Source organism: Octopus bimaculoides, chromosome 8, assembly GCF_001194135.2.
Source record: "Octopus bimaculoides isolate UCB-OBI-ISO-001 chromosome 8, ASM119413v2, whole genome shotgun sequence".
In the NCBI taxonomy this organism is placed as follows: Eukaryota; Metazoa; Mollusca; class Cephalopoda; order Octopoda; family Octopodidae; genus Octopus; species Octopus bimaculoides.
Window position 1 is genome coordinate 14,932,107 of NC_068988.1, and position 14,908 is coordinate 14,947,014.

General features: G+C 37.6%; 2 protein-coding genes across 2 annotated transcripts in view; one reads left to right on the forward strand and one right to left on the reverse strand.

The window, feature by feature from the left end:
* Window positions 1–12,560, forward strand: part of LOC106867171 (solute carrier family 4 member 11) — a 39,122-nt gene extending 26,562 nt beyond the window's left edge. Inside the window, exons 10-17 of the mRNA XM_014911963.2 lie at window positions 10,381–10,454; window positions 10,820–11,060; window positions 11,141–11,244; window positions 11,332–11,497; window positions 11,583–11,756; window positions 11,835–12,030; window positions 12,122–12,291; window positions 12,445–12,560. Of these exons, the coding sequence (XP_014767449.2) occupies window positions 10,381–10,454; window positions 10,820–11,060; window positions 11,141–11,244; window positions 11,332–11,497; window positions 11,583–11,756; window positions 11,835–12,030; window positions 12,122–12,291; window positions 12,445–12,499 (1,180 nt within the window). The 3' untranslated portion in view covers window positions 12,500–12,560. The remainder of the gene's footprint in view (window positions 1–10,380; window positions 10,455–10,819; window positions 11,061–11,140; window positions 11,245–11,331; window positions 11,498–11,582; window positions 11,757–11,834; window positions 12,031–12,121; window positions 12,292–12,444) is intronic.
* Window positions 12,560–14,908, reverse strand: part of LOC106867170 (plasminogen activator inhibitor 1 RNA-binding protein) — a 5,190-nt gene continuing 2,841 nt past the window's right edge. Inside the window, exons 3-6 of the mRNA XM_052969900.1 lie at window positions 14,563–14,673; window positions 14,380–14,451; window positions 14,014–14,245; window positions 12,560–13,721 (exon numbers count right to left, since the gene is read on the reverse strand). Coding sequence (XP_052825860.1) covers window positions 13,458–13,721; window positions 14,014–14,245; window positions 14,380–14,451; window positions 14,563–14,673 — 679 coding nt within the window. The 3' untranslated portion in view covers window positions 12,560–13,457. The remainder of the gene's footprint in view (window positions 13,722–14,013; window positions 14,246–14,379; window positions 14,452–14,562; window positions 14,674–14,908) is intronic.

Sequence of the window (14,908 nt, forward strand, 5' to 3'; positions counted from 1 at the left end):
TATACATATATGTGTGTGTGTGTGTATGTGTTTGTGTGTCTGTGTTTGTCCCCCCAACATCGCTTGACAACCGATGCTGGTGTGTTTATGTCCCTGTAACTTAGCGGTTTGGCAAAATAGACCGATAGAATAAGTACTAGGCTTCTAAAGAATAAGTCCTGGGGTCGATTTGCTCGACTAAAGGCGGTGCTCCAGCATGGCCAGTCAAAAGACTGAAACAAGTAAGAGTAAAAGACTATAGTCTGATACCTAAATGTTTTGAGGCAGAATCTTGACAGAGTTAACTTGTTAATCCTTTTAGTCTATTAATCCCAATGTTTGTAAGGCAAGTACCAGTAATATACTAGCATTTCATCATAATCCCTTTCCTTACAAAACCAAAATCAGGACCTACTTATTCATTTTGTTTAAATACATATAAAAAGCACCCATGCTAGTGCCACATGAAAAGCACCTGTACCACTCCCATGTATAAAAGATCTGTAACAGTGCCACATATAAAGCACCCATCCTGATGCCACATAATAAGCATCTAGTACACTCTGTAAACTGGTTGGCATTAGGAAGGGCATCCAGCCATAGAAACCATGCCAGGCATGAAGCCTGGGCAGCTCTTCAGCTGACCACCCCCTGTCAAAATCAAAATGCCCCCACCCACCTCACCATGCCAGCATGGAAAACGGACATTAAGTGATATTGATGGTGTGTTGAAATATTCCAAACTGGTGCGGGCATGTGCCTGAACAGGGTGCCAATTCGTCACAGAGTAAACCTTCAGTTACCACTGGAACCTATTTTCAGCTGAGTGTACTGGAGCAATGTGAGGTGAAGTGTCTTGCTCGAGAACACACTGCACTGCCCTGTCTGAGAACTGAACTCATATCTTAACAACCATAAACCTTAAACCACCTGACCATGGACCTTCATTTGATGAACACTAAGCACCATAAATTTTGTTTTGTGTCTTTTTTTTTTTTTTTTCAGCTAAAATAGATTAACACAAATCAGGTCATTACTGTGTGTTCAAATATGTTTTTTAATCAGACTTTGCTGCTGATGCTGCCGTTGCTGTTGTTATTCAATAAACAGGTGTCATATTGACTTTACAGTTCAGTGGTGGTGGTGGTGGCGGCAGGAGCAGTAGTAGTAGTAGTAATAAAGAAAGATAAAGACACAGACATGGCTACGTGGTTAAGAAGTTCACTTTGTAACCACATGGTTTGGAATTCAGTCCCACTGCATGGCAGCACCTTGGGCAAGTCTCTTATACTGTAGCCTCCAGGCCAACCAATGCCTTGAGAGTAAATTTGGTAGATAAAATCATTGTGAAAGCTCATTATGCATGAGTGTGTGTGTGTGTATCATAATTATCATCATTGGAAGGCACATGATTCCGAGAGTGTAGTGGGTGCTTTTACGTGCCACCGGCACGAAGGCCAGTCAGGCGGTACTGGCAACGGCCATGCTCAAAATGGTGTTTTTTACGTGCCACCTGCACAGGAGCCAGTCCAGCGGCACTGGCAATGACCCGCTCGAATGCTTTTTCACATGCCACCAGCACAAGTGCCAGTAAGGCGATGCTGGTAACGCTATGAATTGTTATAATCTGAAGGAAGAGATTGGAACACGTTTCTTGCTGTAGAGAAGATACATAACTACTTGCACACTATTTACTTGAAATAATGATTTCTAACATAAGCACAAATCCACAAATTTAATTGGATAAGGTTAGTTATTTAAATCAACTCCAGTACTTGATTGACATTGAGAGAACAAATAGCATAGTTGACCTTGGCAGAACTCAAACTGAGAACATAAAGAAGTGTAATTAATATTTATTTCAATTTTTGGCACAAGGCCAGTAATTTTGAGAGAGAGGTGGGGCGGGGGTGATTACATCGACCCCGGTATGCAACTGGTACTTATTTTATCAACCCCAAAAGAATGAGAGGCAAAGTCAATCTTGGCAGAATTTGAACTCAGAATATAAAGATGGACAAAATGCTACTAAGCATTTTTCCCAATGTGCTAACGCTTCTTTTCTACTCTAGGCACCAGGCCTGAAATTTTGGGGGAGGGGACCAGTCAAATAGATCGACCCCAGTATGGACCTCAAAAGGATAAAAGGCAAAGTCAACCACAGCAGAATCTGAACTCAGAACGTAAAGACATAAAATACTGCTAAGCATTTCGCCTGGCATGCTAATGATTCTGCCAGCGCTTGCTGCCTTAGAAGCATAATTAATATTGGTTTCAAATAGTGGCATAAGGCCAGCAAGCTTGAGAGTGGGGGTCAGTCAATTACATCAACCCCCAGTACTCAACTGATATTTATTTTATCAATTCTGAAAGAATGAAAAGCAAAGTCAACCTCGGCAGAATTTGAACTCAGTATGTGAAGACAGACAAAACACTCCTAAGCATTTTGCCCAGCATGCTAATGAGTCTGCCAGTTTGATGCCTTAGAAACGAATTAATATTGCAAGACATTTAGGATGGCAAGCTGGCAAAAATGTTAGAACGTCGGGTGAAATGCTTAGCAATATTTCATCTATCATTACGTTCTAAGTTCAAATTCCGCCAATGTCAACTTTACCTTTCATTCTTTTGGGGTTGATAAATTAAGCACCAGTTGCATACTGGGTCGATCTAATTGACTGGCCCCCTCCCCAAATATTTCGGGCCTTGAACCTAGAGTAGAAAAAATTATCTTAAGGCTGTGAGCTAGCAGAAACATTAGCATGCTGGGTGAAACGCTTAGCGGTATTTCGTCTGATAAATTAAGTACTAGATGCATACTGGGGTCGATCTAATTGACTGGCCCCCTCTCCAAAAATTTCGGGCCTTGTGCCTAGAGTAGAAAAGAATATTGCAAGGCTCTATTAATTCTGCCTTTCGGCTGCCTAAAAGCTACAGGAAATATTCAAAATAATTCTTTAAAGAAATCAATTGTTGTAAGGTTTGTTTCCATCTAATATTAACCAAAATTTTCAGAATTAAATATGCAAATCATTTTCCACAAAATACCAGTGAATTATAATTTTTAATGGAATAACAATGAAATATCAATAAAAAAAAAAATAGCGTATTTTGTTCAGAAATACATGCTAAAATTCAATAGATAAGTATTGACAAATCATCATCTCCACCACCACCATCGACAAATTCTTATATGGACAAAAAAAAAAAACAATAGCTCTTAATAAATATCCTATTTGAATATGTTTTTCTGTGCATACATTAAAATAGAAATTATATAATAATTTTATTACATTTTTTTCTCCCTCCCAGTTAAATATCAATTCAAAGATATTGCATATAGGAATTAATAATTTCATGAAACTCTAATCTTGTGTATTATGTATTTCAGTCTTTTGATAAAAGACATTTCTAAATGTAGTTAGAAAAAAAATTCCTCAACTGTTGTCACTTCATATGACATAAATAACAGCAGTTTCAGTATTTTGTTTCCTTGAGTTGGATGCTGGAACTTTTTAGTATTTCATCATAATTGTTGTTTAACGTCCGCTTTCCATGCTAGCATGGGTTGGACAATTTGACTGAGGACTGGTGAAACCAGATGGCTACACCAGGCTCCAATCTGATTTGGCAGAGTTTCTACAGCTGGATGCCCTTCCTAACGCCAACCACTCTCTTTTGCCAGTGGCACGTAAAAGCACCCATTACATTCTCAGAGTGGTTGGCATAAGGAAGAGCACCCAGCCATAGAAAGCATGTCAAATCAGACTGGAGTATGGTGTAGCCCCTCAGCTTACCAGCTCTGGTCAAACTGTCCAACCCCTGCCAGCATGGACAACAGACACATCAGTTCCTCTCAAACCATTCAACCCTTACCAGCATTAAACACGGATGTTAAACAATGGTGATAATGATGATGACCCCACCAGTACAGGTGCCACTTAAAAAGCACCAAATCCATACTGTAAAGTGGTGGGCATTTGGAAGGGCATCCAGCTGTAAAAGCCACATCAAAACTGATCTTGCTTGGGTCACTGATCTTGCTTGGGTCAAGGGCATCCAGCCATAAAAACCAAGGCAAAACAGAAACATGGCGTAGGCCTCCTGTCTGGCTAGCACCTACCAAACTGTCAAACCCATGCCAGCACAGAAGATGGACATTAAGCGATGATGATGATGATATCAATATGACGTGAACAGAAATACTTAGCAGTATTCATGTCCTGATAAGGGATGTCCCTTCATGGCAAAAAAATAAGCTTGAATTTTTGTTTATCATGCAACTAATAAAAATAAGTACCAAAGATGAAATTGGTTGGAACCTTTGGAGGCAGTGACCCAACATGGCTGCAGCCCAATCCCTGAAACCAGTAAAATACTAAAAGAATGTGTTCACAGATGGAAGAAAGAGTGATGAAAGAGGAATAAAGTGAAAGAGTAATAGAGTGTGAGTGATGGATATATGATGATTGTTAGTAAAGCGATCCACTAAAAGTATGACCATCAATGAGAACGTAGACACATAAGAGAGTGATGGGAGAAAATGATTGATGTCAACAATGAGAGAGACTGATTGATGGCAATGAAAATGAGTTATGGTAAACAGTGGGAGTGATGGATGGCAATAATATATGCAAGGAAGGAGAGTAATAAAAGAGTAGTGGTAAGCAACAAAGAAGGGGTTTGGTGAGGAGAGACTGAATAGATAGACCCAATCTGATGGCATCCCTTGTGAAAGAGACAATACAGAGAGATAGCAGGGAAGCATACTGGTAGGAGAAGGGGTGAGTGAGAGATGAAAGAGTAATGAAGGTAGCAGAGAATGATATGTGGAAACTTAATATGAACACAACGATGAAGAGAGAAATCCAAATATAAATATTTTTTTTCTACTCTAGGCACAAGGCACGGCATTTTGGGGGAGGGGGGCCAGTCAATTAGATTGACCCCAGTAAGCAACTGGTACTTAATTTATCGACCCCGAAAGGATGAAAAGCAAAGATGACCTCAGCAGAATTTGAACTCAGAATGTAAAGACAGACGAAATACTGCTAAGCATTTCGCCCAGCATGCTAACAGTTCTGCCAGCTCACTGCCTTCCAAATCTCTTTTACTCTTTTATTTGTAGATTTTCAGATATGTGTTTGATAAAATAATCTCTAGATTACAACTATCTTGTCTGATAGTCAATACTCATGGATGAGCTTAATAGGGTAAATTCCAGGGTCAATACCAAAATTATATACATATCATTTAACATCCATTTTCCATGCTGGCATGGGTTTGACTATATTATAAATGGACACACCTCTTTCAAATGAAGTGACAGAAAGTACAACCAGATACCAAAGCGTAGTGAATGTTACATATCCTGTTCATTTTAAAACACTACAGTTGTCCCCTCATAGCTCAAGTTTATAAGTTAGATATACCCAAAATAGATGTATCTATCACCCTTCACTGCTATCTCCCTTTCCACACAAGTTGATTTTTTATACATATCATTAGGTATGCACATTTCCATTCAATAGAAATCTCTAATATACCCAGCCAAAAAGAACCCAATAGCCAAATCTCATTCTACAATAATGGAATAAATAAGCAATGCATCGCATGAAAATATAGCAACCAAAACACTAAAGATATCATCATATTCCTTATATTGTTGATCTGACATTCTCAAATGTTTACACAGCAAAAGGTTGTTTTCTTTTCAGAGGCTGCAAACGTTACACCCGTGAAAACTTCCAACTCTACATGTTCTCATATACATCAGAGTACTTCTTAATTTTTTGTTTTTTAAAACACTACTGTCTGAACGTCAAGCATTTACACATCAATATTCTGTAATGTTTAAAACTAGTCAAGCAACATCCTCTCTCTCTCTTTTTTTAGCTACGAAAATTTGTTGATTAGATATCAGATCTATAGAAACCCATTCAGTGTTTTTTCTTTCCCTCTTCACAGTACTAAATAACTTGCTTCCATCCAGAATCATTTTGCTTGAAAACCCGTGCCTCACACCGAATGTTATCTCTTATCACTAACCTGCTATAATTCTAAACCAGGTATAGGTAGCTGTGTTCAAGAAGCGGGTGGCATGAAACATGGTTCATCATCAGGCGGGCCGCACTACTAAAAAAAAAAAGGGGAGGGATAATGAATATATTTCGTCAGGTGAAGCCTGAAAGCTTACAGAATTGTTAAATTCCAGGTAAAATGCTTAGCGGTATTTCGTCCGTGTTTACGTTGAGTTCAAATTCCGCCGAGGTTGACTTTGCCTTTCATCCTTCCTGGGTCGATAAAATAAGTACCAGTTGAGTTCCGAGATCGATGTAAACAACTTATTTCCTTCCCTCAGTGAGCCAGCTCACCTTGTGCCAAAATTAGAAACCAATATTTCGTTAGGTATGTGTCTATGACTGTTGTAAACCGTGCATACTACCTCGTTATTCGTAATAACGACAGAGATTATCATTATGAAAATCTTCGGCTTAATTCATAGCATATACATACATAACGCCAGGTGTTTATTTACATGTTACCTCGGCTCATGTAAACAAACGACATATACAGGTAATTTAGAATGTTACCTTTAATCTATATTCTTTTTCCTATTGTAAATTAATATTACATCCAACAGCTATAAAAAACGTGAACTTTAATGGACAGGTGATAAAACAAGGTTCCTATATATATTTGAAATAAATTTCTTTTGCGCAACTCACGAAGATGAATGAAAACACGAGAGTTGTCTCCCTTAAGCAGAAAGGTTATTTTATTACTTTTTTTCTCCGACTGAAATATAGCACAAGAAATTTCATGTTTACATTGGATGATCGAATATTCTGATTGAAATGTCAAATAAATAAATTGGGTCATCTTATAACAAGAGACTCGTCTGCAAAACTGACTGAATGACATTCTGCACGTGTACGCACACACGTTTTTTAATGCTAAGTTATAAATACAATTTTACACTAAATTGAAGGATTGATTGCACGATACTCGACACTGACTTCGAAGTTTCCACCTGCTGAGCCTATTATATATATATATATATATATATATATATAAAAGAGGAAGTTATGTGAAATTATGTATTGTATTTGTTTCAGATTGCGGTCATGCTAGGGCACTGCCTAAACTATTGATAATTAAATTTGCTATTTCGTTGGCGTTGTAATTTTCATTTCAAAAACTTTTAATAGTTTGATCAAGCAGTTAACCTATTTATCGATTTTTGCATTTTTAATGTATTCCGTCACTTTATTCAAGAATTTAATTGTTCCTGACCATCACTGAGCGAATTATTCTCTCCACAGCTTAGCAATAACTTAATGTGTATGTTATACAAATCAGTAGCGTGAGAGGGGAGCGACGATGGGGGGGTCCGGTCAGGTGGCGCTTTTGGGTGTTGTAAAACCAGTATAGAAGACTGAGGGGGAAAGGGCACTCGTGGGCGAAACACTGTGGCTATAGAAGATATGTATTATAGTGCGATAGGCTGGTTTATAGGGTTGCTCTGGGTTTCTCGCTAAGGCGATGCCTTACGGTGCATCTTCAGACCCCAAATACTGCTGGCCTGAGGCTTCTTTAAAATATGGAAGAGTAAAAACTAGGTTTTTCCCCTTCCCCCTCCATATTTTCAAGGTCTCAGAAGAGCGAGAAACCTAGGGTAATTCCATAAACCAGCCTATCCCCACTATATTAACTGCTCTACATCTTAGTGCTTCTCCTCCGGATTTATTTCTACAAAGGAGATTATATTATTTGTGAAGTTCGCCTAGCTACGATGAATCCCCACGTTCGAGAGATACCCATGGGTGGTCTAGCTGTGAAATCTCACTCACAGACCTGTCTGAAGTGTGTATGCATGCACCTTGCTTACCGATTTTGTTTTTTTGGCGCACAAGAATGCATGAGGGGTTAAGTTTCAGGCCCACTGTATGGCACCTTGAGCAAGTGTTTTCTGCTATAACCCCAACTAATGCCCTGAGTGAATTTAGTAGAAGCCAGTCAGATATGGGGGACATAAACTAATTCATGCTGGTTAGTTTATGTCCCCCACCCCATAACTTAGCAGTTTGGAATGGAATTGATAGAATAAGTATCAAAGTAATAAAATAAATTCTGTACAATTGACCGAGCCCTTAGAGACAGTGCACCAGCATGGCTACAATGGTCAAAAACAATTAAGAGTATATATCTCCACCAATCCAACTCCACATGACATTCTACCGATCTGTATTGTTAACAAGTTCTACTTTTGATCAATGCTGATTCAGAGTTTACTGAACATAAAACTTTAAATGTGAAGCAGTTTTGCATGGATGGAAGTTGATAATGTAAATATAAGAGTCACTGAGGGCATATTGACTAAAACATGCCTTCAATAGAATATTTTCTTGACCTCAGACTTCCAACATTGGAAATTTGCAAGTAAACCAGTTCTAAATTTCAAGTTCAGACTAAAAAAAAAAAATTAAAAAAAAAAGAACGAAGTAATGGCTGGTATCAGTACTACAGCCAAGTCATAATTTTGCTCAACAAGTGTAGTCTTGGACCAGTTTATCTAACTGCATAGAAAATATTGCTGCAATCAAGTAACCATGACAGAGCAATTTAGTGAATTGCAGGTCCTTGCCTGAATGCTAAAGTGAGGCCAAATGTTCTTACAACTACATTCATGCTACATACTTACTGATATGCAATAGTGAGTCTTTGCACTATCAATTTCTATAACAGTGGAGGTACATGGCTTAGTTGTTAGGGTTTGGGGCTAATAATCCTAAGATTGTGGCTTCGATTCTTGAACCAGGTGAAGTGTTGTGTTCTTGAGCAAAACACTTCATTTCACATTGTTCCTGTCCACTTGGCTAGCAAAAATGACTAATCCGACAACGGACAGGTTTTGTCCAGGGTAGAAATATATGCACCACAGAAACTGGACTTGATGTTCCGATTTTGAGAAAAGGGTTAAACATTTCCCAAACAGACCCTGGTTCTATGTTACAAATGTCTCCATTTTAAAATTATCAAACGAACTTTCAAATAAAATTACTAGTTAATTTGCTCTAAACAAACAAGTGTATTTCACCAGAAATATGGTAATAAAAAGATGAAAGTGTAGTAGACTTCACTTGAAAATTCAAGGGACAGCCATATCCCAAGTTTAGTAAATCATTGAACTTCATGTTCCATGCTGGCATGGGTCAATTTGACAGACTTCGAGGACTATATCATGCTCCAGTCCTGTTTGACATGGTTTGAGGCTAGATGCTTTTTTTTTAAGCCAATCACTTTACAGGTTTCACTGAGCACTTCTCCCATGCTAACACCTTTCAGGACCCCCATACAACTTGCAAGACTACAAAACTGTACGAGAGGGAGAACTTTATGCTAAGAGAGAGTACAATAGGCGAGTAGAACAAGTTTCTTATGAAAGGTGCTCCATAACTCACATTCTAGAAAGAATATAGTTCCACACTGGAATTACTACTTCACAGGAAACTATCCCTCAGTAAAAATCTCTATCCTTCAGAAATATCTCTCGTGGTCAGGTGGCATCCCTGTTATAATCATCTTGTCTGCAAGGTTTATTATATTTTGGATCATTTTATTCACAATGTTCAACTATATATCTGGAAGCATAGAATTTGAAGATGCAAATCGAGAACCTTTTATCTCATCTTCAGATTTGCATTTAACTAGAACCACCAGAATGTGAACCAATTTCTAAGTGTATTGTTACACAAAGACTGATACAACAAAACAGCACGTCTCTATTCTCTCACAATTAGGTTTATTATACTGCTCCATTAGCTTCAGGATGTATGCAGATGCTTTTGATTGTTCAAATGTTCCTTAGCCAAATAACCAAATATTGTCAAACACTAATGTACTCCCCTAAAAAAATGAAAGCACTCAAACTGTAGGCCATATTTCCCCCCAAACTTTCAAAGAAACCTCAACATGGTCTTGGTTAGAAGGACTGATCAATTGCACAACTAGAGCCGAGCTGTTTATTTACAAACTCCATAGTCAATCAGAAAAGATTGAACACAACTGGAACCATGTCTTGGACATTTAAAGTTTATTTGAATATGAGAAAAAACCATTATCCCCTATAATAGTCAACAACCAGTAATGCAAGATTTAACATAATTAGTAAAATTCATTAATATCCACTCTTGGCAATAATTTACAGCCAGTGAACCTTTCATTACAAGGTGAAAGATTAAATACAAACTGTACTCTTAAAACCTTGGTCTATACAGTAAACTTTTATAGGCAAGTCTTACACTTTTTTTTCAAAAGTATAAAAAAAATGTAATGATATTCAGAGAAAACATTTCACAGAAAAACAATTTAAAGAAAATACATTTTTTTTAATTGCAGATCCACAGAAGACATTTTCTACACATTTGTTTCATTAATATTTTTTACAGAGGCTATGAGAGAGATGTATAAAAGTAAGTTTAGTTTTATGAAACTTGCACTTTGTTAGTGTTAAGATTTTTTGCACTTCGATGTAGTTGTTGAGAAATTTAGCTGAATGACCATTTACAACTCTAAATTATGCATAAAAAAAGATCTCTCATCCATTCCATGAAAAAGCTATCTGAAAAACCATTCAAATTCATATTTAGTGTTTTAGTACAAAAATATAAAAACGAGTAAAATCACCTGTATTTAAGAATTTGCACTAAAAGGATTATTAGCTGAACAGGCTTGCTCACCACACACAAAAAAAAAAAAAAAAAAAAAAAAAAAAAATTGATGCTAGATATAATTAAAGATATCTGCTATATTAATTTCTGTAACTTACCATTTGCAGATTTCCAACAACATTACTTTCCTTGTCAAGCTGATATACACTCGGCAAGCTACTGGAATACAACCTTGCATTCCAACACTAATGGTCACCCTCACTTCAGTGCCATTCCTCGAAATAAGCAGCCACACTCGGGTATCATGAAGGTGGATCAACTATGTCAGCAGGAGACAAGTATTTTGTTCCTGTTTCTAATGACTGCAACACTATGGCTGGCAACAACACTTTCCAACTTCACGAAAACGTAAGCTAAATTAAATTTCATTAACTATAAATATTAAAAACATCAGTCGATAATTTTCTCTTCTTTTTCTTATATTCCAGACCTTATTTAAGTGCACAAAAAAGACAGCTGCTGGCTGATTATGCAATCCCACTGACAATTTTGATTATGACAATAGTGTCAACAATATTCTCAAGCATCTACAGTAAGTTCTGGACAAACTTTTACATTTACCTACATATATCAAGAAAAAACCAGTTTCAAAATAAAACCTTTTTTTTTTCTTATACAGTGGAACCATTATTACTACCATCAAATGTTACACTTGGTCCGGCACCTTTATACAAACTTTCAGCTGGAGCAGTTGTTACCTCTTTCTTCCTTGGTTTCAGTCTCTCATTACTGTTTTTCATCAATCATAACATCTCAAGTGCTCAAATTAACATGGCAACATACAAGTAAGTTTCCACTTTAGCAATTGAAAACAAAGTCACAAAAGAAAAAACAAAAGCAAAAAAAATTAACAATAGCTTCTATTTTCAGACTTAAGAAAGGATCAGCCTATCACTGGGATTTACTTGTTATAGCTATCATAAACATTATGTTATCAATCATTGGATGTCCATGGATGCATGTAGCCCTCCCAGTGTCTTCACAACATGTCAAGAGTATGGCTCAGATGGAAGAACGAGTTGAGCAAGGAAGTATACATCAAATGTAAGTCAAACAATTCAATCCTAAAAACACTTTCAAAAACTGGCAAATACCCGTTAACACTAATTACTTCTCTTTCAGCATTGTACAGGTCAGAGAAACCCGTGTAACCAGCCTTCTCTGCTACATGATGCTTGGCCTGTCCCTTTTGCTGCTGCCTCATCCACTCGCAGATATCCCAAGACCAGTGTTGTGTGGATTTCTACTCTACATGGCAATCATATTTCTTTCAGACAGACAACTTATCGACAGATTTCTACTCCTAATAACCGAACAGGTAAGTTACTTACTGAAACAAAACAATTAACAAATTAAAATACCTCCTCAGTTTTCTAACTAGTCTTTTTTTCCCCATTTTTTTTTTCCAGTCATCCTATCCACCAAGTCATTACATCAGACGAGTGCCACAGAGAGATATCCACAAATATACATTTTCCCAGATGGCTCAACTTCTTTTTTTATGTATTTTCGGTCTTGTTCCAGTTCCTTACATACAAATGTTCTTCCCAATGGTAGTGATCTCTCTTGCTTTTATCAGGTAACAATTTTTCTTTTTTCAAAATACAAAATTAAAACTTAACTTAGAAATAAACACTAAGCAATCTAATAAAAGCATCTTCCCTGCTAAGTGAACATTAAACTAATCACTACGAAATGTTAAAGTGAAATATCTTTTCTTTCTTTACAACAGACACTTGTTAGTCCCCAAGGTTGTGGAGAAGAAACATCTCGCTGTACTTGACTAATACCTGCTGGGCATCAAATGAAAATTACTGAAAATAAAAATTAAAAAAAGAAAAAACATCTCACTGTTGTTTGTCTTTAATTTTTGAGTTTGTACACGACAGCTGCAGAGGTCAGTAAGTGCTTGCCAGGAGAGGAGGCTGCAGCAGCAGACATTGCTACAGGGTGGGCGAGATAATAGTGGTACAATCAACAAAGAGTTGTCAAGAAATACAAGACTTTAAAATTGTCAATTTTTATTCTCCAAGAAAGTGACGTCCAGCTTTTTTGAACACATCTGACATCACATGCTGCTACTGCTGCTGCTGTGGAAATAGATTTAACTCCAGGTAAGCACCAGGAGCAAAGGGCAGAAAATGCCCACAGCGGCTGCATGAATGGTCCATTAACATCTCCCTCTTCCCAACAGCAGGTCAACCAGAACAACAGGGGAATGATGGAAATTTTAAAAAAAATTTAAAAAACACACACACATTACTCTTTAATGATGGAAATTGAGAATAGTTTTATCTCTTCCACACTGAATGGAAAATTGCTTCCATTACACTGTAGCAGTCACAACAACAACCACCAATTAACAGGGGATGGGATGGGGCAATTTCCTTTCAAGGAGTAATAAATATTCACAAAATAAGCAGTCCATCATTAATAAGACCACCAGGGTTGATGGCAATTTTGAAGCTTAAGAGTCAATAGCAGCTGCTAGAGAAAGCAGCCTGGACTTCATGAGAGAAGGAGAGTTGGAGGAGAGAGCTGCTGCCAGACCAAACTTCATGCAGTACTGAGTTCAAGTGAAAAAGTGGTAATGAAACCATAGAAAAAACTTGCTGGAGATCTTCGCTCAGTTTCTATCAATATTTGAAGTACAAACGTTCAGTATTCCATGGCAAATCCAACAAGATGATTTATGTTTACATAGCATTTTCATTTCCATGAATAAAGTGAAAAAAGCCATGAAAATCATGCTGCAGTGTGGACAAGACGAGGAAAGTCATTCTCATCATCCATGCATGGAGCAGATTCACGTGGTCCACCTTTCTTCTCTGCTCTGCTGATTGCACGACCACCTCCACGGCCACCTGTGCCTCTTTCTCCACCACCTCTTTCCGCACCACTTCCACGTCCACGTCTGCCACCACCACGTCCACGGCGTGGGGAATCATTAAATGTAATCTTGATGTTGTGGAGGATGTTCTTGCCACGACGAGGTTCATCTTCATAACCCTAATGGGAAGAGAAAGAAAAAAAAACAATTACAATCAATATTTAAATGCAGTTAAAATGTTTACTTCTTACAATCTACTAACGAGCCTCAGGCTGCAATCTCACATCTGAGGTAATCCAATAAAATGATTCAGTGATAAATATAGTAGCTGTACAGTCCTACCCATGCCAGCATAGGAGGCAGACATTAAACGATGAAATAGTAATGAAGTGCATACATCAAGTCAGAATTACTACCAGAGATATAGTCATTGAATTTTAAGTAACAAAGCAAAACAAACAAAAAACTCACTTCGTCCTCATCCTCATCTTCATCCTCATCATCAGATTCTTTCTTTTTCAGAACGTAGGTCTTCTTCCACTGAGACTCATCAACCCCTTCATTGGGCTTGCGGATGTTGAACTCAGTTTTTACACGGTTTTTCTTTTCCAGGGCCTTCCATTCGTCCAGAGTCATTTGCTTGACGATTTGCTCTTCGTCAGGCACTTCAGGATTGGCCTCCGTGGTCTCTGCAGTGGTCTCACTGGAAACAGATTAATAAAATGAAAAAGAACTATTATAGCTCCTGGCCGTGATTGTCTAGTGGTTTGGACCCCACGTTATATACATATAGTTTAGCTATAGAAAATGGCTGAAGACAATTTTAATTTTACTTACTTAGGATCCTGGTTTTCGGCATCCTCTGCTTGGGCACTCCACTCCTGAGTTTCAGTCTCCTTGAGCTGCTCCCTAGAATTGGTCGAACTAAATAATTAGGTTTCTATCGACCAGGACATAATTTGATACAGAACGTTAAATACATCATAACCAATTAGTTAACACATTGCAATCTATACTCACTCCATATCATCTTTCATTGTTCCCCAATTGTGGGAACCACCACCTTCCTTTTTCTCAACTGCCTTTACTCCACTGCAAATGTAAAAATATATCTGATTAGACATCAGCAAAAAGCAATAAAATCAAAAACATGGTAAAACAATTAAGTAAGGCCATTGTGGGCTACCATCACTACTAAGTGTATCATCTCTTTTGTACCATTGTGGTATTAATATCAACCTCAAAAGTACGAAAGGCAAATCAGTAGTAAAAAAGGATATTGAAGGCCAAACAAAGAAACAAGCAATCCGTCCGAAATTATACAATAAACAAAATGTCATTCATCACATAAGAGATAACTAAAGTA